The sequence below is a fragment of the Mobula birostris genome, chromosome 13 (genome assembly GCF_030028105.1).
Source record: "Mobula birostris isolate sMobBir1 chromosome 13, sMobBir1.hap1, whole genome shotgun sequence".
Lineage (NCBI taxonomy): Eukaryota > Metazoa > Chordata > Chondrichthyes > Myliobatiformes > Myliobatidae > Mobula > Mobula birostris.
This window is the reverse complement of record NC_092382.1, coordinates 59,589,590-59,615,478: the sequence shown is the minus strand read 5'-3', so window position 1 is coordinate 59,615,478 and position 25,889 is coordinate 59,589,590. Positions and strand designations below refer to the sequence as shown.

Sequence of the window (25,889 nt, the reverse complement as noted above, 5' to 3'; positions counted from 1 at the left end):
GGATAAACAATGCTCAGTTATTATCCTCTGCATCTGTGACCTCATTGTCAATTTCACCTTTCCAAGTTTTAACTTTTTAGCAAGACTCAACAACTCAATCCTTCTGGCATCCTCTAATGCTTCAGAGGTTGGCGCTTGCAGAAATCTATCAACATCCATTGCTGCTGATTTTTCACACACAAATAAATCAAAAGGGATTTCCCCAATGAAACTGATAATCAATATGCCCCCAAATTTGTTCATATCCCGGACGCAGGCCCCAATTTTGTTACAAACCGTAATGCTTTAGAAACAAACCAGTAGCAATAGACTACACCTGGAGTCTGGTTTTGATGTTAAAATCACTATCTTTATTAGTATCTACTTATAAGATAGTAACTAAAACAAGATAAACAAAATTGAACAGTGTTACGTGTGTGTGTGTGTGTGTGTGTGTGTGTATATATATATATATATATATATATATATTTAAATATAACTCCCAAACTATTGAGATAGGGTCTTGAGATGGTAAAGTATGAAAGTTCAGTTCATCCATGGAATAGTTGATGAGAGAGAGATATTTGTCATCCAGGGTAAATGTCGAGACAAGGCAATTATGTCAAATTCCATAGGTTCCACGGTGGTAAAACAAGAGAACAGTCGCTGTAGATTTTATCCTTGTCGTTCTAAATCCACGTACGAATTATCACCGAAAGGGACTTGTCACAAGGGGTATCATCTTCAAGTGAATTACCAGACCATACCCAGGCACATAAGACATAAGTGGTCTTCACAAATCCGATCCACTCCAATGGATCAAATGAGGTGATAACCAGACATTCGATGTTCACTGAATCAATAATTAACCCACCCTTGTGGGCATAGGAAAGTTCTAAACAGTGACCCTTGGCCACTAGTTCCCTTCTTTCGATCCTTCCATTTTTTCTCCTTTGTCTCTGTCTGACTCTGAGTGTCTGTGTCCTCGGTTAAAACTAAACAAGCTGCGAGTGATGTAAACAAGCTACAAGTCAGACTGATTCACCTTCTCAATCTCTCTCTCTCTCTCTCTCCCCTAAAATGACAGTCCACAGGAAATGAAACCTCGAGATTCATATCAACGCCCGCTCCCCAATGTGAACTGACTGGTGTGCCAGTAGTTGGGATGACTGAGTGAATCCTTTCCCACAGTCTGAGCAGGTGAACGGCCCCTCCCCAGTGTGAACTCGCTGATGACTCTGTAGGGTGGATGATCGAGTGAATCTCTTCCCACAGACTGAGCAGATGAACGGCTTCTCCCCAGTGTGAACTCGCAGGTGACGCTGTAGGGTGGATGATCGAGTGAATCTCTTCCCACATTCTGAGCAGGTAAACGGCTTCTCTCCAGTGTGAACTCGCTGATGACTCTGTAAGTCAGATGATCGACTGAATCTCTTTGCACATTCTGAACAGGTGAAAGGCTTCTCTCCAGTGTGAACTCGTTGGTGACTCAGTAGGTCGGATGATCGAGTGAATCTCTTCCCACATTCTGAGCAGGTGAACGGCCTCTCCCCAGTGTGAAGTCGCTGGTGACTCAGTAGGGTGGATGACTGATTGAATCCCTTCCCACATTCTGAGCAGGTGAACGGCTTCTCCCCAGTGTGAACTCGCTGGTGGGTCAGTACGTGAAATGAATGAGAGAATCTCTTCCCACAGTCTGAGCAGGTAAAGGGCTTCTCCCCAGTGTGAACTCGCTTATGACTCTGTAGGTTGGATGACTGAGTGAATCCCTTTCCACATTCTGAGCAGGTGAACGGCTTCTCCCCAGTGTGAACTCGCTGATGACTCTGTAGGTCGGATGACCGAGTGAATCTCTTCCCACAGACTGAACAGGTAAACGGCCTCTCTCCGGTGTGAACTCGCTGGTGCACCGGTAGGTCGGGTGACCAAGTGAAACCCTTCCCACAGTCTGAACAGTTGAATGGCCACTCCCCGGTGTGAACTGACTGGTGGCTCAGTAGCTGAGATGACAAAGTGAATCCCTTCCCACAGTCTGAGCAGGTGAATGGCCTGTCCCCTGTGTGAACTCGCTGGTGACTCTGTAGGGTGGATGAACGAGTGAATCCCTTCCCACATTCTGAGCAGGTGAATGGCTTCTCCCCAGTGTGGACTCGCTGGTGAGCCATGAGGTCAGATGACCAAGTGAATCCTTCCCACAAATTCACCAGATGACTAGCCTCTGCCCAGTGTGAACTGTCTGGTGTGTCCACAGGTGGGAAGACCGACTGAATCCCTTCTCACCCACAGAACAGGTGAATGGCCTTGACCAGTGTGAACTTACTGATGTACCTTCAGCTGAGATGACTGAGGGAATCCATTCCAACAGTCTGAGCAAGTGAATGGCCTCTCCCCATGTGTAAAATGATGGGCGTGCCAGTCAGTCAGATGATCGAGTAAATCCCTCCCCACAGTCTGAGGAGGAAGGATGATCGAGTGGTTCTCTTGCTCCACTTCTTAAATATCTGGACAGAGACAGCAAAACTGGTGTGTTGTGTTCAAGATTCCCATAGAAAAAATCCTTGTAGTTTTTAACCTGTAAAAAGATTTACAAAATCCATCAATGGGTGAAGGACAACATTTCAGATGAGATTACTTTAGTCACCAAGGTGTGATCTGACATCACACTGTTACAGTGACAGTCAACCCAAGTTGGAAGGAGAAATCATCTTCTAACTGTGCAGAGTGCTGGTATATGGAATTAAATGGTATCTGGTATCTGGAATTAAACTCTCTGTTGCTCTTCCTGTCTCTATACGAATGGGGCATTTCTGCCATCTCAAATATGTGACTTGGATCAGTTTGACTCTCTCCACTGGTATTATTCCCTGTTCCCACTGAGCTACATAGGTCTCTGGCTCCACAGTAACTGAAACACTCTCACACAAATAGCCTTTGTTGACCTGCAGCTGGGATTTTCTTTTATGTACTGTTAATTTAAAGTGCCACAGTTTAAACACCGTATAAAAATTTGCTGCTGAGATGAATGGTTGGTCTGTTAAAAGGAATTAAAGTGAATATTAGTATTATTTAAGGTTCTTGTCACAGTCATAGAAAAGTACAACACAGAAAGAGACTCTTCAGCCTATCTAGTTTGTGCTGAACTAAACTTTCTACTCCCATATCTCTACCATCCAGGTACCTACTCATACCTCTTAAGTGTCGAGATTGAGCTCACATTCACCATTTGTGCTAACTGCTCATTCCACACCCGAATGACCAACTGTGTGAAGAAGTTTCCCCTCATTTTCCCCTTAACGTTTCACCTTTCACTCTTAACCCATGGCCTCTGGTTGTGGTCCCACCCAATCTCAGTGGTAAAAGCCAGCTTGCATTGACCCTATCTATACCCCTCATAATTTTGGTACTCCTCCATCAAATCTCCCCTCAATCTTCTACGTTCCAACAAATAAAGGCCTGATCTGTTCAATCTTTCCTTATAATCAAATTCTCCAGACGTGGCAACATCCTTGCAAATTTTCTCTGAACTCTTTCAACCTCTAACATCTTTCCTGTAGGTAGGTGACCAAAACTGCACACAACAGTGCAAATTAGGCCTCACCAATTTCTTATACAACGTCAACATAACATCCATCTCCTGTACTCAGTACTTTGGTTTATGAAGGCCAATGTGCCACAATCTTTCTTTCCGTCCCTATCTAACTGGGGCACCACCTTTAGTGAACTATGGACCTGCGTTCCCAGATCCCTTCCTTCTACATCACTCCTCAGAGCCCGACCAGTCACTGTGTAAGACCTTGTTCCTACTAACGTGCAACACTTCACACCTGTCTGCATTAAATTCCATTTTCTGTTTCTCAACGCATTTTTTCCAGTGTGTCCAGATTGCTCTGCAAGCCATGATAGTCTTCCTCACTGTCCACTACACCCCCAGCCTTGGTGTCAGCCACAAATTTGCTGATACAGCTAACCATGTTATCATCCAGATATCTGACATAGATGACAAACAGCAACAGATCCAGCACTGATCCCTGTGGCACACCACTAGTCACAGGTCTCCAGTCAGAGAGGCAACCATCTGCTACCACAGTCTGGCTTCTCCCAAAGACAGTGTCTCATCCAATTTACTATCTCATCTTGAATGCTGAGTGACTGAACCTTCTTGACCAACCCCCCATATGAGACTCTGTCAAGTGCCCTGCTAAAATCCATGTAGACAACATCCACTGCCTTGCCTTCATCCACTTTCCTGATAACTTCCTCGAGAGTCTCTATAAGATTGGTTAGACATGACCTACCATGCACAAAGCAATGCTGTCTATCCTTAATCAGTCCACATCTATCCAAATAATTATATATCCAGTTCCTGCACATACGTTCCAATAACTTTTCCACTACTGATGTCAAGCTCACCAACGTATAATTTCCTAGTTTATATTTGGAGCCTTTCTTGAACAGCGGAATAACATTGGCTCCAAACCTCCAGTACCTCACCTGTCACTGTGAATGATTTAAATACCTGTGCTTGGGCCCCACCAATTTCTGCACTTGTCTTCCACAGGGTCATAGGGAACAACTTGTCAGGCCCTGGTGATTTTTCCATGGTAATCTGCCTTTAGACAGCAAACACCTCCACCTCTGTAATCTGTACAGGGTCCATGAAGTTGATGCTGCTTTGCCTCACTTCTATAGACCCTGTGACCATCTCCTGAGTAAATACAGATGGCAAAAAAATCTCCCCCATCTATTTTGTCTCCTCATATGGATTACCATTCTGATCTTTCAGAGGATTAATTTTCTCCCTTGCAATCTTTTCACTCTGAACATATCTGCAGAATCCCTGAAGATTCTCCTTCACCTTGTCTGCTGGGCAACCTCATGCCTTCTTTTATTTCTTTCGTAAGTGTTCACTTGAATATCCTGTACTTCATAAGTACCCCATTTGTTCCTATTTACCTGTACCTGGTATGCACCTCCTTTTTATTGATCTGGGAGATGAAAGCCAAAGGGGTGATAGAGCTGCATGGTGGAAGGTGGGTTTGTGTTTGTGTGTGGGGGATTAAACTAAAGTTGCTGAAACTTTTCATTCCTGACTTTATCTGAAGCCTGAACAACATCTGTCTCCACAACTCTGCACTATATGTTCTGTTATTCAGGCTCCTCATGTTAGCCATTTCAGCCCTGGGAAAAGCCTCTGACTATCCACATGATCAATGCCCCTCATCATCTTAGACCCCTAAAAAAGGCTTTAAACATAAACAAGGAAATTATACATGATTTGAGGATTTGTTAGAAGTATACAAAATTATGAGGGTATGGATAGGGTTAATGCAATCAGGCTTTTACCACTGAGTTTGGGTGGAACGACAACCAGAGGTCATGGGTAAGTGGGGAAGGTGAAAATTTAAGGGGAATATGTGGAAAACCTCTCAGTGAAATGGTTGAGAGTGTGGAATGAGATGCCAGCACAAGTGATGCATGTGAGCTCGATTCCACCATTGATGAGAAGTTTGAATGGGTATCTGTGTCCTGAGTAAATACAGCTGCAAGAATGCTATGTAAAATCTACCCTATCTATTTTGCCTCCTCGTATATTCATAGTCATGCTTTATTGATCCTGGGGGAAATTGTTTTTTGTTACAGTTGCACCATAAATAATTACTAGTAATAGAACTATAAATAGTTAAATAGTAATATGTAAATTATGCCAGTAAATTATGAAATAAGTCCAGGACCAGCCTATTGGCTCAGGGTGTCTGACCCTCCAAGGGAGGAGTTGTAAAGTTTGATGGCCACAGGCAGGAATGACTTCCTATGATGCTCTGTGCTGCATCTCGGTGGAATGAGTCTCTGGCTGAATCTACTCCTGTGCCCACCCAGTACATTATGTAGTGGATGGGAGACATTGACCAAGATGGCATGCAACTTAGGCAGCATCCTGTTTTCAGACACCACCGTGAGAGAGTCCAGTTCCATCCCCACAACATCACTGGCCTTATGAATGAGTTGTTGATTCTGTTGGTGTCTGCTACCCTCAGCCTGCTGCCCCAGCACACAACAGCAAACATGATAGCACTGGCCACCACATGTCCACACTGACCCCCTGGATGGACACAGGGGTCACCAGTACCTTAGCTCTCCTCAGGTCTACCACCAGCTCCTTAGTCTTTTTCACATTATAGATACCATTCACAGTATAGATTACCATTCACTGATCGTCCAGAGTGGGCACGTTTCTGCACTGACCTTCTCCATGTTTCTATGACAGAGAAGCTGGCCAAACTTGATTGGAAGGGGAAACTGGTAGAAACTGACAACAGAGCAGCAATGGCTGGAGTTTCTGGGAGCAATTTGGGAGGTGAGTGATAGATACATCCCAAAGAACTGGAAGCATTGTAAAGTCTGGAGGGCAGAACCATGGCTGAAATGAGAAGCCAAAGCCAATGTAAAAACCAAAGAGAGGGCAAACAAAAGAGCAAAAACTATTGGGAAGCTTTTAGAAACCAACAGAAGATGACTTCAAAAAAAGTCAGCTGAGCTCAGGGCGTGGAATTATAATATTGTAGTCACTAATGAGTCTTGGTAGCACCCAACAGCCTGAGGCATTTAGAGAAACAAAATATCCGGGGCCTCAATATCTCTGGAAAACCAAGGTTCCCTGCACCAGTTACCAAACTTTTATTTTGACAGGCACATACAACCCTCGAAACTTCACTTCTGAAGAACTCCCACTTACCAAGTGCTCCTTTGCCAGAAACATCCTGTCCCAATTCACACTTGTCAGATCCTTTCTGATACCACCAAAATTGACCTTTCCCAAGTTAGAATCTCAACCTGTGGTCGAGACCTCTCTCTTTCCATATTTACTTGGAATCTCATGGTATTATGATCACTAGGTACAAAGTCTTCCCATACACTAATTTCTGTCACTAGCACTGGATCATTTCCTAATAGCTTATTGCACACTTCTACTTTGAGAATTCTACTGGTTGAGAGCACATTTGACAAACTCTGCCCCATCTAGTCCTTTTACAGTATGGGACGCCCAGTCAATATATGGAAAGTTAAAATCACTTACTGTATCAGTCTTTGTTTCTGGCATAGTCTGTGATCTCTCTGTAAATTTGTTCCTCTCAATCCCTCAGACTTTTGGTTTCAACCAAGTCCCAGTAATGGTAACAATATCAGAATTCAATGCACTGAGCTCATCTGGTTTTCCCATGATGTTTCTTGCATTTGATTTACACAGCTCAGTACATTCGAAGCACCATGCTCAACCTTTTGATTGCTGACTTTGTCTGAAGTTTGAACAACATCTGACTGGTGTCAAGAAAACAACCACTTCCTCGATGTCACAGAAACAAAGGCGCTGGTTGTGGATTACAGAAGGAATGGAGACAGGCTAACCCCTATTGACATCAATGGATCTGGAGTTGAGAGGGTAAACAGATTTAAGTTCCTCGGCACAAACATCGTCGAGGATCTCACGTGGTCTGTACATCCCGGCTGTGTGGTGAAAAAGGCACAAGCATGCCAGTTTCACCTCAGAAGGCTGAAGAAGTTTGGAATGTGCCCCCAAATGTAAAGAACTTTCTACAGGGGCAGAATAGAGAGCATCCTGGCTGGCTGCATTACTGCCTGGTATGGGATCTGTACCTCCCTCAATCGCTGGACTCTGCAGAGAGTGGTGCGGACAGCCCAGTGCATTTGTAGATGTGAACTTTCCACTATTCATGACACTTACACTGACAGATGTGTAAAAAAGGGCCTGATGGATCACTGGAGACCTGATTCACCCCCAACTACAAACTATTCCAGCTGCTACCATCCGGGAAATGGTACCACAGCATGAAAGCCAGAACCAACAGGCTCTGGGACAGCTCCTTCCACCAGGTCATCAGACTCATATATTTATGCTGATACAATTGTATTTCTATATTATATTGACCATTCTGATGTACATACTGTTTATTACAAATTACTACAAATTGCACATTTAGATGGAGACGGAACATAAAGATTTCTACTCCACATGTATATGAAGGATGTAAGTAATAAAGTCAATTCACTTCAATGACTCCACTATCTGTTCTGGTATTCAGGCTCCCATCCACCCTGCAACTTCAGTTTAACATCCACTAGCACTAGCAAGCATGACCACTAGGATATTAGTCCCCTTCTAGTTCTGTTCCCCTAACTAACAAATCCCCTTTGACTTTCCTGTGCTAGCTAATTCCCTGCCAACAGTTCCTAACGTGGTCTACCTGTTGTCCTGGGGGATGGCCACAAGAGTACTCTGTGATGGCTATTTAACCTCATTCTCCTTCCTGACTCGCATCCAGTTTCCTGTGTCCTGCACCTTGGGTGTAACTCACCTCTCTTCGTGTCATCCCCTCTGATTTCTGAATGATCCGGAATTCATCCATTTCCAGCTCCAACTCCCTAACGTGCAGGGTTACAGGGAGTCAGGTATGTGAGGGTATCAGGGACACTGGAGGTCTCCCCACCTTCCCACTAATGTCCCCTCTAATTTGTAATGACCAGTGTCTGCAAAAATCTTGTGCTGTACAATTCTTGCCCAGTGACAACATGTGAAAACTGAACTTTATATACAGAGGTATTCATTTCAACAGCAACCAAATCACTGGCGATAAGAACTTTGATCTCATCTGGGTTTGATCGAGTTCATCTGCACTCTCACACAACCTATGTAGCAGGCCTGTAGCGGGTAATGAAGGATTTTCTCACCAGAGGAGGTAGAACAAGGAGCACACAAAAAATGCTGGAGGAAATCAGCAGGCCAGGCAGCATCTATGGAAAAGAGTACTAATGTTGAATTCCTCCAGCGTTTTGTGTCTGTTGCATGGATTTCCAACATCTACAATTTTTCTCTGGTTTGTGATTGGAGGTAGAACAAAGGTGATTTTCTCAACCGGTGATGTAAAAGATTTTGTTCCGTTTCTCCGAGTTCCTAATCCTTGCATTTAGATAGCTGGAGCTCAGCTCTGTCTGAGAGATCCATCGGTTCCCATTCCCTCATCAGCCGGAAGCTCCCCGGGACCCGTGTACGGATCGTGGGGCAGAGAGAGAGGGACGAGAGAGCTGGACTGTCCCGGGATTGCGGGTCACAGCGACTGTCCCTCCCGCAATCCCGCTCTAACCTTCACCGAATAATCAGAGGCCTTTTGTATACTTTGCGCAAGCGTGATATTCGCTAACAGCAACAACCCTGACGCCTGCGCATTTGATCGGTGCTTCGGCGACGGCGACATTTTTATCGCAAGGATTTATGCGTAATCACGATGCCATTAAAAGTTTCTGCAAGCGCTAGTTCGATATCCACAGCTCAGTTTTTTTTTGTGTTGGCGGCTCCCACAAACAATATACATAGAAACATACATAGAAAATAGGTGCAGGAGTAGGCCGTTCGGCCCTTCGAGCCTGCACCACCATTTATTATGATCATGGCTGATCATCCAACTCAGAACCCCGCCCCAGCCTTCCCTCCATACCCCCTGACCCCCATAGCCACAAGGGCCATATCTAACTCCCTCTTAAATATAGTCAATGAACTGGCCTCAACTGTTTCCTGTGGCAGAGAATTCCACAGATTCACCACTCTCTGTGTGAAGAAGTTTTTCCTAATCTCGGTCCTAAAAGGCTTCCCCTCTATCCTCAAACTGTGGCCCCTTGTTCTGGACTCAATATCAACAGGTATTCCATCTATTTAATGCCAAGGTATAATCCTCTTACAAATGCAGATATGAAATACAAAAGTTGCTGGAAATACAGAGACGCCCACACACAAAATGCTGGCAGCAACTAAGCAGAGGAGTACACAGTCTAGGCATGCTGAAGGGACTCGGCCTAAACGTTCTCCATTTATTCCTCTCCACATTTGCTGCCTGATATGTTGATTTCCTCCAGTAATTTGCAGAAATTAACCACCTTTTTTTTCAATCAAACATTTTCAAAATGTTTCTGATCTTTCACTTGTAGCCACATCCTGCTGGTCTAATTTCTCTTTCTCCTCCTCCTTGTAATCTCTATGGGCCATCTCTTCTCGGAGCCCAAAAGCCCTGACTCAGGCTGGTAATTATTTGGTTTCTGACTCTGTTCCATCGAACATTCACTCGCTGGTCTGCTGTCAGACTTTAGAGGTGCATTGCAACAACCCAGCTGTCAGAGGCACAGTCCTTTGAAATGAGTGAGAGTGACACAAAATGTTGAAAAGATCAGGGAAGAAGGAGCTTAAACACCTTAGACCAGAGCCCTGAAGAACATTAAAACCACAGAGTGCTCATCGTCTTATTCAGTCTGGAGAGAAGCATGCAGGAGATTCATGCAGGTGTGTAGGATGATGAGAGGCATTGGTCGTGTGGATAGCCAGAGGCTTTTTCCCAGGGCTGAAACGGCTAACACGAGGGGGCATAGGTTTAAGCTGCTTGGTAGTCGGTACAGAGGAGACGTCAGAGCTAAGTTTTTTGAACAAAGTGTGGTGTGTGTGTGGAATGCACTGCCAGCAACGGTGGTAGAAGCGGATACAATAGGGTCTTTTAAGAGACTCTTAGATAGGTACACGGAGATTAGGAAAATAGAGGCCTATGCGGTAGTGTAATTCTAGGCAGTTTCTAGAGTAAGTTACATGGTCGTCATAACATTGTGGGCCAAAGGGTCTGTAATGTGCTGTAGATTTCTATGATTCTCTGAAATTCAAGGGAAATCTCCTATCCCACGGAGTAGTAACTAGTTGCAACCTGTCATCACAGGGAGAGTGAGAGGGGAATGGCAGGGATAGATTTTCATATAATAATATGGAACAGAAACCTGTTGAATGGTCGCTCCCTGGTGTGAACTCGCTGGTGAGCCATTAGGTCAGATGACTGAGTGAATTCTTCCCCAAAAATTCAGCAAATGACCAGCCACTGCCCAGTGTGAACTGACTGGTGTGTCCACAGGCGAGAAGACCGACTGAATCCGTTCTCACACACAGAAGAGGTGAATGGCCTTGTCCCAGTGTGAACTTGTTGATGTACCTTCAGTTGAAATGACCGACTGAATCCATTCCCACTGTCTGAGCAGATGAACGGGTTCCCCCCAACGTAAAATGACAGGCATGTCAGTCGGTCAGATGATCGAGTGAATCCCTCCCCACATCTGAGCAGGAAGGATGATCAAGTGAATCCCTTGCTCCACTTCTTAAATATCTGGACAGAGACAGAAAAACTGATGTGTTGTGTTCGAGATTCCCATAGACAAATTCCTTGTCATTCTTAACCTGTGAAAAGATTTACAAAATCCATCAATGGGTGAAGGAAAACATTTCAGATGAGATCACTTGAGTTGTCAAGGTGTGATCTGGCATCACACTGTTACAGTGAAGTTCAACTCAAGTTGGAGAGAGAAACCATCTTCTAACTGGGCACAGTGCTGGTATCTGGAATGACCATCAAACTTTCTGATGCTCTTTCTGTCTCAATAAGAATGGGCCATTTCTGTCATCTCCAATCTGTGACCTGGCTCAGTTTGACTCTGTCCATTGGTATTATTCCCTGTTCCCACTGAGCTGCATGGGTTCCCGGCCCCACAGTAACTGAAACATTCTCACGCAAATAGCCGGCAGTGCATCCCACGCACCCACCACTCTCTGTGTAAAAAAACGTACCCCTGACATCCACTCGGTATCTATTTCCAAGCAGCTTACAACTATGCCCCCTCGTGTTAGCCATCTCCGCCCTGGGAAAAAACCTCTGGCTAGCCACACGATCAATGCCCCTCATCATCTTATACACCTGAAAAAGGCTCTAAACATAAACAAGGAAATTATACACTGCTTTGAGGATTTGTTAGAAGTATACAAAATTATGAGAATATAGATAAGGTAAATGCAAGCAGGCTTTTTCCATTGAGGTTGGGTGGGATGCCAATCAGAGGTCATGGGTAAATGGGAAAGGTGAAAATTTAATGGGAACATGTGGAAAAGCTCTTTATTGAAATGGTTGTGAGAGTGTGGAATGAGATGCCAGCACAAGTGGTCAATATGAGCTCAGTTTCACCATTTCGAAGAAGTTTGATAGGTACCTGGATGGTAGGGGTATGGAGGGCGATGGTCCCAGTGGATTAGACAGCTTAAATGTTTTTTCAGCATTGACTAGATGGGCCAAATGGCCTGTTTCCATACTGAAATTCTCCATGTTTCTATGACAGAGAAGCTGGCCAAACTTGTTTGGAAGGGAAAAGGGCCCATGTGTGACGTCAGGCTATTCCCATTGGTGCGAACCGATGTCAATCATTGGTTACACCCAGTCGCGAAGGCGGACCGGCCGAGAGGGCGTTACCCCCGCTGACCCCGTGTCCGATCTCTCCGTCAAAGCGGGATAAACCTGAAAGTAAATGTCCGCTTTCTGATTTATTTCCATTTCCCTCCGAGGGAAGTTGGGGCGTTTGTGAAGCGTCTCCTGCGGCCGGAGTCTGATGTATCGCTGAGAGGTAGGAGGAGACCGCTCGGCCCGTCGGTTTGATGCCGGTTCCCCGGGGAGGGAGAGGATGAAGACGGTGAGAGAGGGGGCGGACAGGATGTTTGTCCCGGTGGGGACAGGAGGGGCTCATCTGTGGAAATGTCTGAGCCCACGGTGGTGGCGATTCACCACATTGGGGGGCAAACACCGGCAGACTGTTGCCCTGCAAGCGGGGACAGGACTGGAGTTGGGAGGGTGGGTGAGGAGAGGACATTTCGGGTAGTGGGGGTAAGATCTCGAAAGATCATTGCTAATGCCTCCACATCCCTTCAGCCACCTCTTTCAGATCTCTGGGGTGTTCACCATCTGGTCCAGGTGATCTATTTACCTTCAGACCATCTCTGTTTCCCAAGAAACTTCTCCCGAGTAACGTAACTTTACACATTCTGACCACTGACATCTGGGACTTTCATATTCCTGCCAGTGTCTTCGACAGATAAGAGTGATGTACAATACTTATTCAGTTCATCTGCCATCACCTTGCACCCCCACCCCATTAATACCTCTCCAGCATCATTTCCCAGTGGTTTGAAATCCACTTCCACCTCTCTTTTACACTGTATGTACCTGAAGAAAAATTTAGTATCCTCTTTAATATTACTGCCTAGCTCACCTATGTATTCCATCTTTTCCCTTATTTATTTTAGTTGCATTCTGTTGGTTTTTAAAAGCTTCCCAATCCTCTAACTTCCTGGTAATTTTTGCTCCATGCTCTCTCTTTGGTTTATATGTTGTCTTTGGTTTCTCTGATCAGCCACGGTTTTGTCACCTCACCTTTAGAATACTGCTTCCTCTTTGTGATTTGTATATCCTGTGCCTTCCGAATTGCTTCCAGAAATTGCAGCTATCTCTGCTCTGTTTTCATCCCTGCCCATGTTCTTTTCAAATCAATTTTGACCAATTCTGCTCTCATGCCTCTGTAATTCTCTTTATTCCACATCGGACTTTAGCTTCTTCCTTCTCTAATGTCAGGGTGAATTTGATCATATTAAGATCACTGCCCCTAAGGGTTCTTTGAACTTAAGTGACCGAATCAATTCCGCTTCATTACAACACACAATCCAGAATAGCTGATCCCCAAGTGGGCTCAACCACCAGCTGCTCTAAAAAAGCATCTTGTAGACATTCTAGGAATTCCTCCTCTTGAGACCAACACCGTCCTAATTTTCCTAATCACCTGCATGACAATCCCCCATGACTATTGTAACGTTGCCCTTTTGTCACGCACTTTCTATCTCCCATTGTAATTTGTGGACCACATACTCACTACTGTTTGGGGGTCTCTATACAATTCCCATCAGGGATTTTTTTTGTACATTTGCTATTCCTTAATTCTACCCACAGATTCTGCACCTTCCAACTTTATGCCACCTCTTTCTAATGATCTTGTTTAATATTTTAGTAAAAAAGCCACACAACCCCAGTACCAGCTTGTTCTTTCAAGAAATGTATAAGTATCTGGAAACAAGAGGACCTGCAGATGCGAGAAATCTAGAGAACTACACACAAATTGCTGGACGAGCTCAGCATGTCAGGCAGCATCTATGGATGGGAATCACCATTTCAGGCCAAGACCCTTCATCGGGACTCTTGACACCCACGTATCTGGAATATCAACAAGCAAAGAAAATAGAAAGTAGTGTGAAATTGTGAAAACCTTTGACAAAATTTAGTTCAAGGCTTAAAAAAACCTGCCAAACAGAGCTCAGTTGTTAACAAATACAACAAAGGCAATAAACACTTCCATCAAAACCGACATTGACTTTTTTTAATAAAAATATCTTGCTGCCACTTCAATCAGTAAAATTTACAAAGATAAGTAAGAACTTTAGAAAAGGCTATTTACGCTCAAACCCACTTAGATTAACACTACCTTGGACGGGAGCTAGAGGAGTAACACACATGAAAAAGAAATCACACAACAGTATAAAATTTCTAAGTATATATTTTCATCAGAAATGAACAGGATTCAGCACTCCAGGTGTGTCTATGCCATCGTGATAAGAAATACAGACCAGAAAACTTCAATGAGAGGACAACTCAGAAAAATGAATCATCACTATGGAAGAAAACATTAACCAGTGGAACGAGTATGACCCTCCTTGGGAGACATCCCAATGATCTGAGCAGACCAGATGGTGACAAGGAAGCATCGAGCACCTGACTGAGAGTTGGAGACCTCTTCCCAGAAACAGAGGGGTTCCTTGCAGAAATACAGGATAAGGTGGTTAACAAAAGGGAAAAAAAATCAAAAGTACATGAAATACAAACAAACAAGGCAGTAAATGCAGAAAATGCCAAGACAAACCAGACACAATCCAACACGTCTCAGGATCCTGCAGCAGTTTAACTCAATCTGATTAATTACAAAAGTACAATCAAGTGGCAAATATCATTCACCAAAATCTTGCTTTAAAATACAAACTCATCAATGCCCTCCATCACTTCATTAAGGCACCATAAATTCAAGCCAGATCCAGTTTTAGAGTCAAATCTTACAAATTATATGATAATCAATACATTATTTCAGATAGGACAATCCATAATAACCATTCAAATATAATATTACAGGATAAACAAGCAGGAATGGCTCCCACACTAGATATAACCATTCTCAACACATGTTTTCCTCGACCAGTGGAGCACCTCACCACAGATATTGTTTGTGTCATCAGTCAGAAAACAGAAAAATTTTCTCTGTCAATCAGCTTCCAAATGTTGCTACTCTTGACATTTGTTGCCACGTCCTGCTGCTGATTCCCTTCTCCTCATCATACGTTCTTACCCCGACTATCGTCCACAGACCCAAACTCTGCCCTGTGCAGACCTGCCTCTGGTTCCTGACCCTGCTCCCTTGAACATCCAACTGATGGTTTCCCATTCTGCTTTCAGTCTTTAGAGGCCAGGGGTGTTTCCTAACAACCCTTTAGAAGCAGAGAAAATGACCCGTAATGTGGAAGTGAGTCATGATTAAGGAGGTTAACTACCAATGTCATTCTTCCTCAGTCCAGAGATTAGAGGGGCGAAGAACATCTCAGACAGAACTGCAGTCAGCTCGACTTCTTCAGTCTGCAGAGAATTCAAGAGAAACCTCTTCACCCACAGAGTGGTGACTGATTGGAACCCATCAGCACAGGGAGAGCGAGAGGGGAACAACAGGGGAGGATTGAAAAGGACTGTCGTGGAACAGAATCACTGGTCAGGTCGAGCCAGCCTGAGTCGACTCTCTACTGTACACTAGGTGTGTCATAAATTCACCGGAGACAGAGTTTAAAATAGAACTGATTTATATGTCACAAATCCAGAATATTAAACTCCAGTCCCATTAAAGGTGAATATGCAGCAGAAGAAACTCCTCCCATGCCCAGTGACCAGGGTGCAGAACTGGGTGTGGTGAGCAGCAGCAATAATTGCAGAGTTCAGCACTGACAGTCACTCTCAAAATTGCATTCAGCAACGTTGATGGACAAATATCCAGCATGAAGCTTATTGAAATTTTCTCCCAGTGTGAACCCGGTAGTGTGTCACAAGGTTAGATGACTGAGTGAATCCCTTCCCACACTGAGAGCAGGTGAACGGCTTCTCCCCAGTGTGAACTCTCTGGTGACTCTGTAGGTGGGTTGACTGCGTGAATCCCTTCCCACATTCTGAGCAGGTGAACGGCCTCTCCCCAGTGTGAACTCGCTGGTGTCTCTGTAGGGTGGATGACTGAGTGAATCCTTTCCTACAGACTGAGCAGGTGAACGGCTTCTCCCCAGTGTGAACTCTCTGGTGACTCTGTAGGTCGGATGACTGGGCGAATGTCTTCCCACAGACTGAGCAGGTGAACGGCCTCTCCCCGGTGTGAACCGACTGGTGTCTCCATAGATCAGGTAATAAAGTGAATCCTTTCCCACAGTCTGGGCAGGTGATTGGCTTCTCCCCAGTGTGAAATCGCTGGTGCCTAAGAGCATCACATGATCGACTGAATCCCTTCCCACAGTCTGAGCAGGTGAACGGTCTCTCCCCTGTGTGAACTCGCTGGTGTGCCAGCAGATCAGATGAACGAGTGAATCCCTTCCCACAGTCTGAGCAGGTGAACGGCTTCTCCCCAGTGTGAACTCGCTGGTGTGCCAGCAGTCCCGATGACTGAGTGAATCCCTTCCCACAGTCTGAGCAGGTGAACGGCCTCTTTCCAGTATGAACTCGCTGGTGACTCTGTAGGTGATGTAATAAAGTGAATCCCTTCCCACAGTCTGAGCAGGTGAACAGCTTCTCCCCAGTGTGAAATCGCTGGTGTCTATGAAGGTCGGATGATCCATGGAATCCCTTCCCACAGTCCGAGCAGGTGAACGGTCTCTCACCAGTGTGTACTCGCTGGTGTACCAATAGTCCGGATGACTGAGTGAATCCCTTCCCACAGTCCGAGCAGGTGAACGGTCTCTCCCCAGTGTGAACTCGCTGGTGTGCCAATAGTCCGGATGACTGAATGAATCCCTTTCCACAGTCCGAGCAGGTGAACGGTCTCTCCCCAGTGTGAACACGCTGGTGTACCAATAGTCCGGATGACTGAGTGAATCCCTTTCCACAGTCTGAGCAGGTAAACGGCCTCTCTCCAGTGTGAACTCGCTGATGACTCTGTAGGGTGGATGACTTAGTGAATCCCTTTCCACAGTCTGAGCAGGTGAACGGCCGCTCCCCGGTGTGAACTCGCTCGTGTGCCATTTGGTCAGATGACCGAGTGAATCCTTCCCCACAAATTCAGCAGATGACCTGCCTTTGCCCAGTTAGAACTGACTGGTATGTCCACAGGTTGGAAGACCGACTGAATCCCTTCTCACGCACATAACAGGCAAATGGCCTTGCCCAGTGTGAACTTACTGATGTACCTTCAGTTGAGATGAACGAGTGAATCCATTCCCACAGTCTGAGCAGGTAGGATGACTGAGTGAATCCCTTGCTCCACTTCTTAAATATCTGGCCAAAGACAGCAAAACTGGCGTGCTGTGTTCGAGATTCCCAGAGACAAATTTCTTGTCATTTTTAACCTGTAAAAAGATTTACAAAATCCATCAATGGCTGAAGGACAACATTTCAGATGAGATCACTTCAGTCGCTAAGACGTGAACTGACATCACATTGTTACAGTGAGGTTCAACCAAAGTTGGAGAGAGAAATCTTCTTCTAACTGGGCACAGTGCTGGTATCTGAAATGACCATCAAACTCTCTGATGTTCTTCCTGTCTCGATAGGAATGGGGCATTTCTGCCATCTCCAATCTGTCACCTGTTTCAGCTTGACTCTCTCCCTTGGTATTATTCCCTGTTCACACTGAGCTGCATGGGTTCCTGGCCCCACAGTAACTGAAACACTCTCACACAAATAGCCTTTGTTGACGTGCAGCTGGGATTTTCTTGTATGTACTGTTAATTTAAAGTGCCACAGTTTTAGCAAATATTTTAGTAAATATCTCCTACTCAGATGTATGGTTAGTCTGCACAGCTGTTAAAAGGAATTATAGAGTGAATGTTAGTATTATTTAAGGTTCTTGTCAGAGTCATAGAAAAGTACAACACAGAAGCAGACCCTTTGGCCCATCTAGTTGCTGTCGAGCTATTTAAACTTTCTACTCCCATACCCCTACCATCCAGGTACCTATACAAACCCCTAACATGTTGCAATCGAACTCGCATACACCATTTGTGCTGGCTGCTCACTCCACACCCAGATGACCGTCTGTGTTAAGAAGTTTCCCCTCATTTTCCCCTTAGCATTTCACCTTTCATCCTTAACCCATGGCCTCTGGTTATAGTCCCACCCAATCTCAGTGGTAAAATCCAGCTTGCATTTACCCTATCTATACCCCTCTTAATTGTGGTATACCTCCATCAAATCGCTCCTCAATCTTCTATGTTCCAAGGAATAAAGTCCTGACCTGTTCACTCTTTCCTTATAACCCAAGTCCTTCAGATGTGGCAACATCCTTCTGAATTTTCTCTGAACTCTTTCAACCTCTTTTACATCTTCCCTGTAGGTTGGTGACCAAAACTGCACACAATACTCCAAATTAGGCTGCAACATTGTCTTGTACAATGTCAACATAACATCCATCTCCTGTTCTCAGTACTTTGGTTTATGAAGGCCAATGTGTCAAAATCTTTCTTTCCATCCCTATTCAACTCTGACACCACTTTCAGTGAATTATAGACCTGTATTCCCAGATCCGTTGCTTCTACAGCACTCCTCACTGCCCGACCACTCACTGTGTAATTCTAGGTCCTACCAAAGTGCAACACCTCGCACTTGTCTCATTAAATTCCATTTCCCATTTCTCAAACCATTTTCCCAGCTGGTCCAGATCCCACTGCAAGCCACGATAGTCTTCCTTGCTGTCCACTACACCACCAATCTTGGTGTCAGCCACAAATTTGCTGATCCAGTTAACCACACTATCATCCAGATTACTGATATAAATGACAAACAACAACAGATCCAGCACTGATCCCTGAGGCACACCACTAGTCACAGGCCTCCGGTCAGAGAGGCAACCATCTGCTACCACAGTCTGGCTTCTCCCAAAGACAGTGTCTCATCCAATTTACTATCTGATCTTGAATGCTGAGTGACTGAACCTTCTTGACCAAACGCCCATATGAGACTTTGTCAAGTGCTTTGAGTTCATCCACTTTCCTGATAACTTCCTCGTGAGACTCGATAAGATTGGCTAGACATGACCAACCATGCACAGAGCCATGCTGTCTATCCTTAATCAGTCCACATCCATCCAAATACTTATATATCTGGTTCCTGCACATACGTTCCAATAACTTTCCCACTGCAGGTGTTAAGCTCACCAACGTACAATTTCTGAGTTTATTTTTAGAGCCTTTTTTGAACAGGGGAATAACATTGACTGTCCTCCAATCCTCCAGTCCCTCACCTGTCACTGAGGATGATTTAAGTATCTGTGCTTGGGCCCTGACAATTTCTGCACCTGTCTTCCACAGGGTCCCAGGGCCTTGTCAGGCCCTGGGGATTTATCCACGGTAATTTGCCTTAAGACAGCAAACACCTCCACCTCTGTAATCTGTACAGGGTCCATGAAGTTGCTGCTGCTTTGCCTCACTTCTGTAGACTCTGTGTCCATCTCCTGTGTAAGTATGGATGCAAAAAAATATCTCCCCCATCTATTTTGTCTCCTCATATGGATTATCATTCTGATCTTCCAGAGGATTAATATTTTCCCTGCAACCTTTTTGCTCTTAACATGTCTGCAGAATCCCTGAGGAGTCTCCTAAACCTTGTCTGCTGGGGCAACCATGCCTTCTTTTATTTCTTTCATAAGTGTTCACTTGAATTTCCTGTACTTCATAGGAAGGAAGGAAGGAACATCGACTCAGGCCATGAGAGGCCCGCGTCGGGCATTTTCATGCCTTACAAGGTGCAGGTTGGAAGTCTGTGTGGGGTGCCACTCCTCGCACAGACACTAGAGCAATGTGTGGCTAAGTGCCTTGCTCAAAGACACAAACACGCTGCCACAGCTGAGGCTCAAACTTCATAAGTACCCCATTTGTTCCTATTTTCCTGTACCTGGTATGCACCTCCTTTTTATTGATCTGGGAGATGAAAGCCAAAGGGGTGATAGAGCTGCATGTCGAGAGGTGGGGGTAGTGGGGGGGGACATTTAAACTAAAGTTGTAGGGTGAATGGGAGCCTGAATAACAGAACAGATAGTAGAGAGGTTGTGGAGACAGATGTTGTTCTGTCCTCAAACAAAGTCAGGAATGAAAACGTTGAGCATGGTGCAGTGAATATGCTGAGCCCTGTATATTTCAATACAAGCAGCAGCGTAGGAAAGGCGGATGTGTTCAGGGCATGGATCAACACCTGGAATTATGACACTAGGACCTGGCAACTGTGGACTGGGACAGGCTGCTTTGTGGCAAAGGTGTGCTTGGTAAATGGGAGGCCTTCAAAGTGAAGTTTTGGAAGTACAAAGCAGGTATGTGCTTGTCAGAATAAAAGGTAAAGATAGAAACTGTATTTCAAGAGATATTGAGACCCTGGTGGAGCACAAAACGGAGTTGCATAACAGGGATAGGCAGGCAGGTTCTCCTGGAGTATAAGAAATGCAAGAGAACAAATAAGAAATAAATCAGAATGGCTAAAAGAAGGCATGAGATTGCCCTCACAGAAAAAATGAAGGATAATCCTAAGGGATTCTGGAGATACATTAAGATCAAAAGTATTGCAAGGGACAAAGTTGGTTCTCTGAAAGACCAGAATGGTAATCCATGTTTGGAACCAAAGCAGATGGGGAAGATCATCTCTATTTACTCAGGAGATGGGCACAGAGTCTATGGAAGTGTGGGAAAGTGGCATTAACATCGTGGACCCTGTACAGATTAAAGAAGAGAGGATGTTCGCTATCCTGAGGCAGATTAGGGTGGATAAATCTCCAGGGCATGACAAGGTGCTCCCTCGGACTCTACGGGAGGTAAGTGCAGAAATTGTCGGGGCCCCTAGCAGAGATAATTAAATCATCCTTGGTGACAGGGGGAGGAACCAGAGGATTGGAGAACAGCCAATGTTGTTTCGCTGTTTGACATAGAACATAGAAATCTACAACATATTACAGAGCCTTCAGGCCACAAAGTTGTGCCGACCATGTAACCTACTCTAGAAACTGCCTAGAATTTCCATAACGCATAGCCCTCTGTTTTCCAAAGCTCCATGTACCTATCGAAGAGTCTCTTAAAAGACCCTATTGTATCCGTCTCTACCACCATTGCTGGCAGTGCATTCCACTTACCCACCACTCTCTGTGAGAAAAACTTACCTCTGACATCCCCTTGATACACATTTTCAAGCACCTTAAAACTGCCCCCTCGTGTTAGCCATTTCAGCCCTGGGAACAAGTCTCTGGCTATCCACACGATCAATGCTCCTCATCATCTTATACACGTAAAAAAGGCTCTGAACATAAACAAGGAAATTATACATTGCTTTGAGGATTTGTTCAAAGTATACACTATTATGAGGGTAAGTGCAAGCAGGCTTTTTCCACTGAGGTTGGGTGGGACTATAACCAGAGGTCATCGGTAAGTGGTGAAGGTGAAAATTTAAGGGGAAGATGTGGGAAAACTCTTCACTGAAATGGTTGTGACAGTGTGGAATGAGATGCCAGCACAAGTGGTTCATGCCAGCTGAATTTCACCATTTAAGTGAAGCTGGGATAGGTACCTTGATGGTAGGGGTATGGAGGGCGATGGTCCTGGTGCAGGTGGTTGCATTAGACATCTTAAATGTTATCATCATTGTCTAGAGGGGACAAATGGCCTGTTTCTGCACAGAATTTCTCCATGTTTCTTTGACAGAGAAGCTGGCCAAACTTGACTGGAAGGGGAAACTGGTAGGAATAACGATGGAGCAGCAATGGCTGGAGTTTCTGGGAGCAATTCGGGAGGCGCATGGTAGATACATCCCAAAGAAGTGGAAGCATTGGAAAGGCAGGAGGACACAACCGTGGCTGAAATGAGAAGACAAAGCCAACGCCAATATAAAAGCCAAAGAGAGGGCAAATAATACAACAAAAGCTATTGGAAAGTTTTTAAAACCAACAGAAGACAACTAAAAAGAAAATCAGATATGCTCAGGACATTGATTTATGATTTGCAGTCATTAATGAGTCTTGGTAGCACCCAACAGTCCGAGGCATTTAGAGGAACAAGATCTCCGGGTCCTTAATATCTCTTGAACACCAAGGATCCCTGCACCAGTTACCTTTCAACTTTCAATTTTGCATGCTCATATAAACTCTACACATTCAATATTCCACTTCTGAAGGCCTCCCACTTACCAAGTACACCTTTGATAGAAAACAGCCTTTCCCAAAACACACTTGTCAGATCCTTTCTGATGCCATCAAAATTGACCTTTCCCCAATTTAGAATCTCAACCTGTGGTTCAGACCTCTCTTTTTCCATATTTACTTGGAATCTCATGGTATTATGATCACCGGATACAAAGTGTTCCCATACACTAATTTCTGTCACTAGCCCTGGATCATTTCCAAATAGCTTTTTGCACAGTTCTACATTGGGAATTCTACGTATTGATGAAGGACACATTTGACAAACTCTACCTCAGCTAGTCCTTTTTCAGTATGGGAGGCCCAGTCAATATTTGGAAAGTTAAAAATCACTTACGATATCAACATATGTTTCTTGGCATAGTCTGCAATCTCTCTACAAATTTGTTCCTCTAAATCCCTCAGACTGTTGGATGCAACCAAGTCCCAGTAATGGCTACAATATCATGATTCCATGACCTGTACTCATCTGACTTTCCTACGATGCTTCTTGCATTGTGAAAAACACAGCTCTGCACATTCATCATACCATGCTCAACCTTTTGATTGCTGACTTTGTCTGAACAACATCTGTCTGGGTGTCAAGAAAGCAACCTCTCCCTCAATGTCACAAAAACAAAGGAACTGGTTGTGGACTACAGAAGGAATGGAGACATCAATGGATCTGGAGTTGAGAGAGGAAGCAGCTTTAAGTTCCTCGGCATGAACATCACCGAGGATCTCATCTGGTCTGTGCACACCGGCTGTGTGGTATGTGGCTGTCTACCTCTTCCACATCAGAAGCTTGAAGAAGTTTGGGATGGGGTCCCAAATCCTAAGAACTTTCTACAGGGACACAATTGAGAGCATCCTGACTGGCTGCATCACTGCCTGGTATGGGAACTGTACTTCCCTCAATCGCAGGACTCTGCAGAGAGTGGTGCAGACAGCCCAGAGCATCTGTAGATGCGAACTTTCCACTATTTAGGACATTTACAAAGACAGGTGCGTATAAAGGCCCGAAGGATCATTGGGGATCCGATTTACCCAACCACAAACTGTTCCAGCTGCTACCCTCCAGGAAATGGTACTGCAGCATAAAAGCCAGGCCCAACAGGCTCCTGGACAGCTACTTCCACCAGGCCATCAGACTGATTAATTCATACTGATGAAATTGTATTACTATGTTATAATGACTGTACTATTTATTATAGATTACTAGAAATTACACATTGCACATTTAGATGGAGAATTAATGTAAATATTTCTACTCTTCATGTATATTAAGGATATAAGTCATTTCAATTCACCCTTTCCACCCATCTGTTCTGCCATTCTGGCTCCAATCCCGCCTGCAACTTTAATTTAACCACCAACCCCTGCCACACACTAGCACTAGCTAGCAAGCCTCACCACTAGGATATTAGACCTCTGCTAGTTTTAATTCCCTAACTAACAAAGCCCCTATCAGCCCTTTGAAATTCCTCTGCTAGGTAATCCCCCCTAACAGTTCCGAAAGTGGTCCACCTGTTGTTGTGCGGGATAGCAACAAGAGTACTCTGCGATGGCTATTTAACCTCATTCCCCTTCCTGACTCTCACCCAGTTTCCTGTGTCTTGCACCTTGGGTGTAACTCACCTCTCCTCATGTCATATCCATCACGGCCTCCAACTCCCAAATGATCTGGAATTCATCCATTTCCAGCTCAAACTCCCTAACGTGCAGGGTTACAAGCTGCAGCTGGACGCACACCTAGCAGGTGAGCGTGTCAAGGACACTTGAAGTCTCCCCACCTTCCCACCAATGTCCCATCTAATTTGTAATGAGCGGTGTGCCAAAAAATCTTGTGCTGTGCAATTTTTACCCAGTGACAACAATATGTGCACACTGAACTTTAAATAGAGGTACTCATTTTAACAGCTAGTAAATCACTGTCAATAAGAACTTTGTTATCCTCTGGGTTTGATCAAGTTCATCTGCACTCTCACACAACCTACATAGCAGGCCTGTACAGGGTGAGGAAGAATTTTCTCACTCCAGCTTTTGCACACCATCCATATCTGATTTGCTTGCTAAATGACACTTTTAAAAGTCAGATTTCCAAATATCACTCCACTTCCTCCCACTTGCAAATTCTCCAGCAACTTTTGCATCACCACAATACACACAGTTTCTGTATTGTACATAAATATTTCCCCTGAACCCTCCTCCCAGGTGACTGTCGGTGCTGAGCTTATTGATGGCAATGCCAATGAATATGAAGGGAAAGGCAGTAGTCTGTCCGGCACATTTGTGATGTGAAAGCTACTTGTTGCCCAGGACAAAAGTGTTTGATATAATTATGTACCCAGAGAGAGTGGGTCAAACCGTGTTCTCACGAGTAGAAAAGTCCAGAACAAGAGCAGGTAGAAGAAGCAACGCACACAAAATGCTGGAGGAACTCAGCAGGCCAGGCAGCATCTAAGGAAGAGTACTAATGCTGAATTCCTCCAGCAATTCGTGTGTGTTGCTTGGATTTCCAGCATCTGCAGATTTTCTCTCGTTTGTGATAGGAGGTAGAACAAAGGTGATTTAAGAGATCTGTTCCCTTTCCCCGAGTTCCCAATCTTTGCATTTAGATCGCTGGAGCCCAGCTCTGTCTGGGAGATCCATCGGTTCCCATTCCCTCACCAGCCGGAAGCTCCCCGGGGCCCGTGTACGGGTCGTGGGGCTGAGAGAGAGAGGGAAGAGAACAGGACTGTCCCGGGATTGCGGGTCACGGTATCCGGAACTCACAGTAATTATCCCGAATTCGGTGTTGAAAACCCCACCAGCAAACTGTCTCTTACCTGGAGCCGATTTTCCGAGGCCTTTACTGCACTGCGCGCATGCGCGATATTCGGGAACAAACATCAACCCTGACGCCTGCGCATTTGATCGGTGCTTCCGCGACGGCGAAAATTGTTATGCCGAGCTTTCTAGGTAATCACGGTGCCATTAAATGTTCCGGCAAGCTTCGGTTCCATGTCCAGACCTCAGTTTTTTTTTTGTGTGTAGAGTACTCAGTAGCTGTTTTAACACAGAAAGCGGATCCCATAAACGATTTGCTCAATATCAACAGGTATTCCGTGTATCTAATGCCAAAGTACAATCCTCTTACAAATGTAACAGATTCTGCAGTTGCTGGAAATACAAAGACCCACACACACACAATGCTGGAGGAACTCTGCAGTTCAGGCAGCAAATAAGCAGAAGAGTTCACAGGCTAAGCATATTGAAGGGAGCTCGGCCTAAACGTTGTGTATTTATTCCTCTCCACATTTGCTGTTGATTTTCACCAGTAATTTGCAGAAATTAACCATCTTTTTTTTTCATTCAACCAATTTCCAGATGTTTCTGATCTTTAATTTGTAGCCATATCCTGCTGGTCTGATTTCTCCTCCTCCTCGTAAACTCTAGACCCCATCATTCTCTGGAGCCCCAAAGCACTGAATCATACTGCCAACTCTTTCTGACTCCGCTCTATCGAAAATTCATTCGCTAGTCTGCTGTCAGGCTTGAGAGGCGCATTGCAACAATCCAGCTGC

The 25,889-nt window shown here is 44.8% G+C and overlaps 1 protein-coding gene across 2 annotated transcripts; it reads right to left on the bottom strand.

Moving 5' to 3' along the window:
- LOC140206881 (uncharacterized) lies at positions 1–25,225 on the bottom strand. 2 transcript variants are annotated; one of them, XM_072275151.1, is made up of 5 exons: positions 25,152–25,225; positions 17,363–17,521; positions 13,969–14,099; positions 10,804–11,254; positions 1–2,551 (listed from the first exon to the last, which is right to left on the bottom strand). In XM_072275151.1, exon 5 carries the CDS (start codon positions 2,142–2,144, stop codon positions 1,092–1,094), a length of 1,053 nt encoding a protein of 350 aa, XP_072131252.1. In that variant the 5' UTR covers positions 2,145–2,551; positions 10,804–11,254; positions 13,969–14,099; positions 17,363–17,521; positions 25,152–25,225; the 3' UTR covers positions 1–1,091. The 2 variants fall into 2 exon arrangements, with proteins under 2 accessions (XP_072131252.1, XP_072131253.1); XM_072275152.1 differs by lacking the exon at positions 13,969–14,099 and having other exon boundaries at positions 1–2,167; positions 10,949–11,066; positions 15,990–17,521.
- Between the last annotated feature and the right edge of the window lie 664 nt (positions 25,226–25,889).

Excerpts from the sequence above, each read along its gene's own strand:
- LOC140206881 (XM_072275152.1), bottom strand. The coding sequence starts at position 17,198 with ATGGCACACGAGCGAGTTCACACCGGGGAGCGGCCGTTCACCTGCTCA. Across the intron at positions 11,067-15,989 it reads GGGTTCACACTGGGAGAAAA|CCGTTCATCTGCTCAGACAG; the intron begins TTTCAATAAGCT and ends GTTGGGGGGAAC. Across the intron at positions 2,168-10,948 it reads TGTGTGTGAGAACGGATTCA|GATTCACTTGGTCATCTGAC; the intron begins GTCGGTCTTCTC and ends ATTTGTGGGAAG.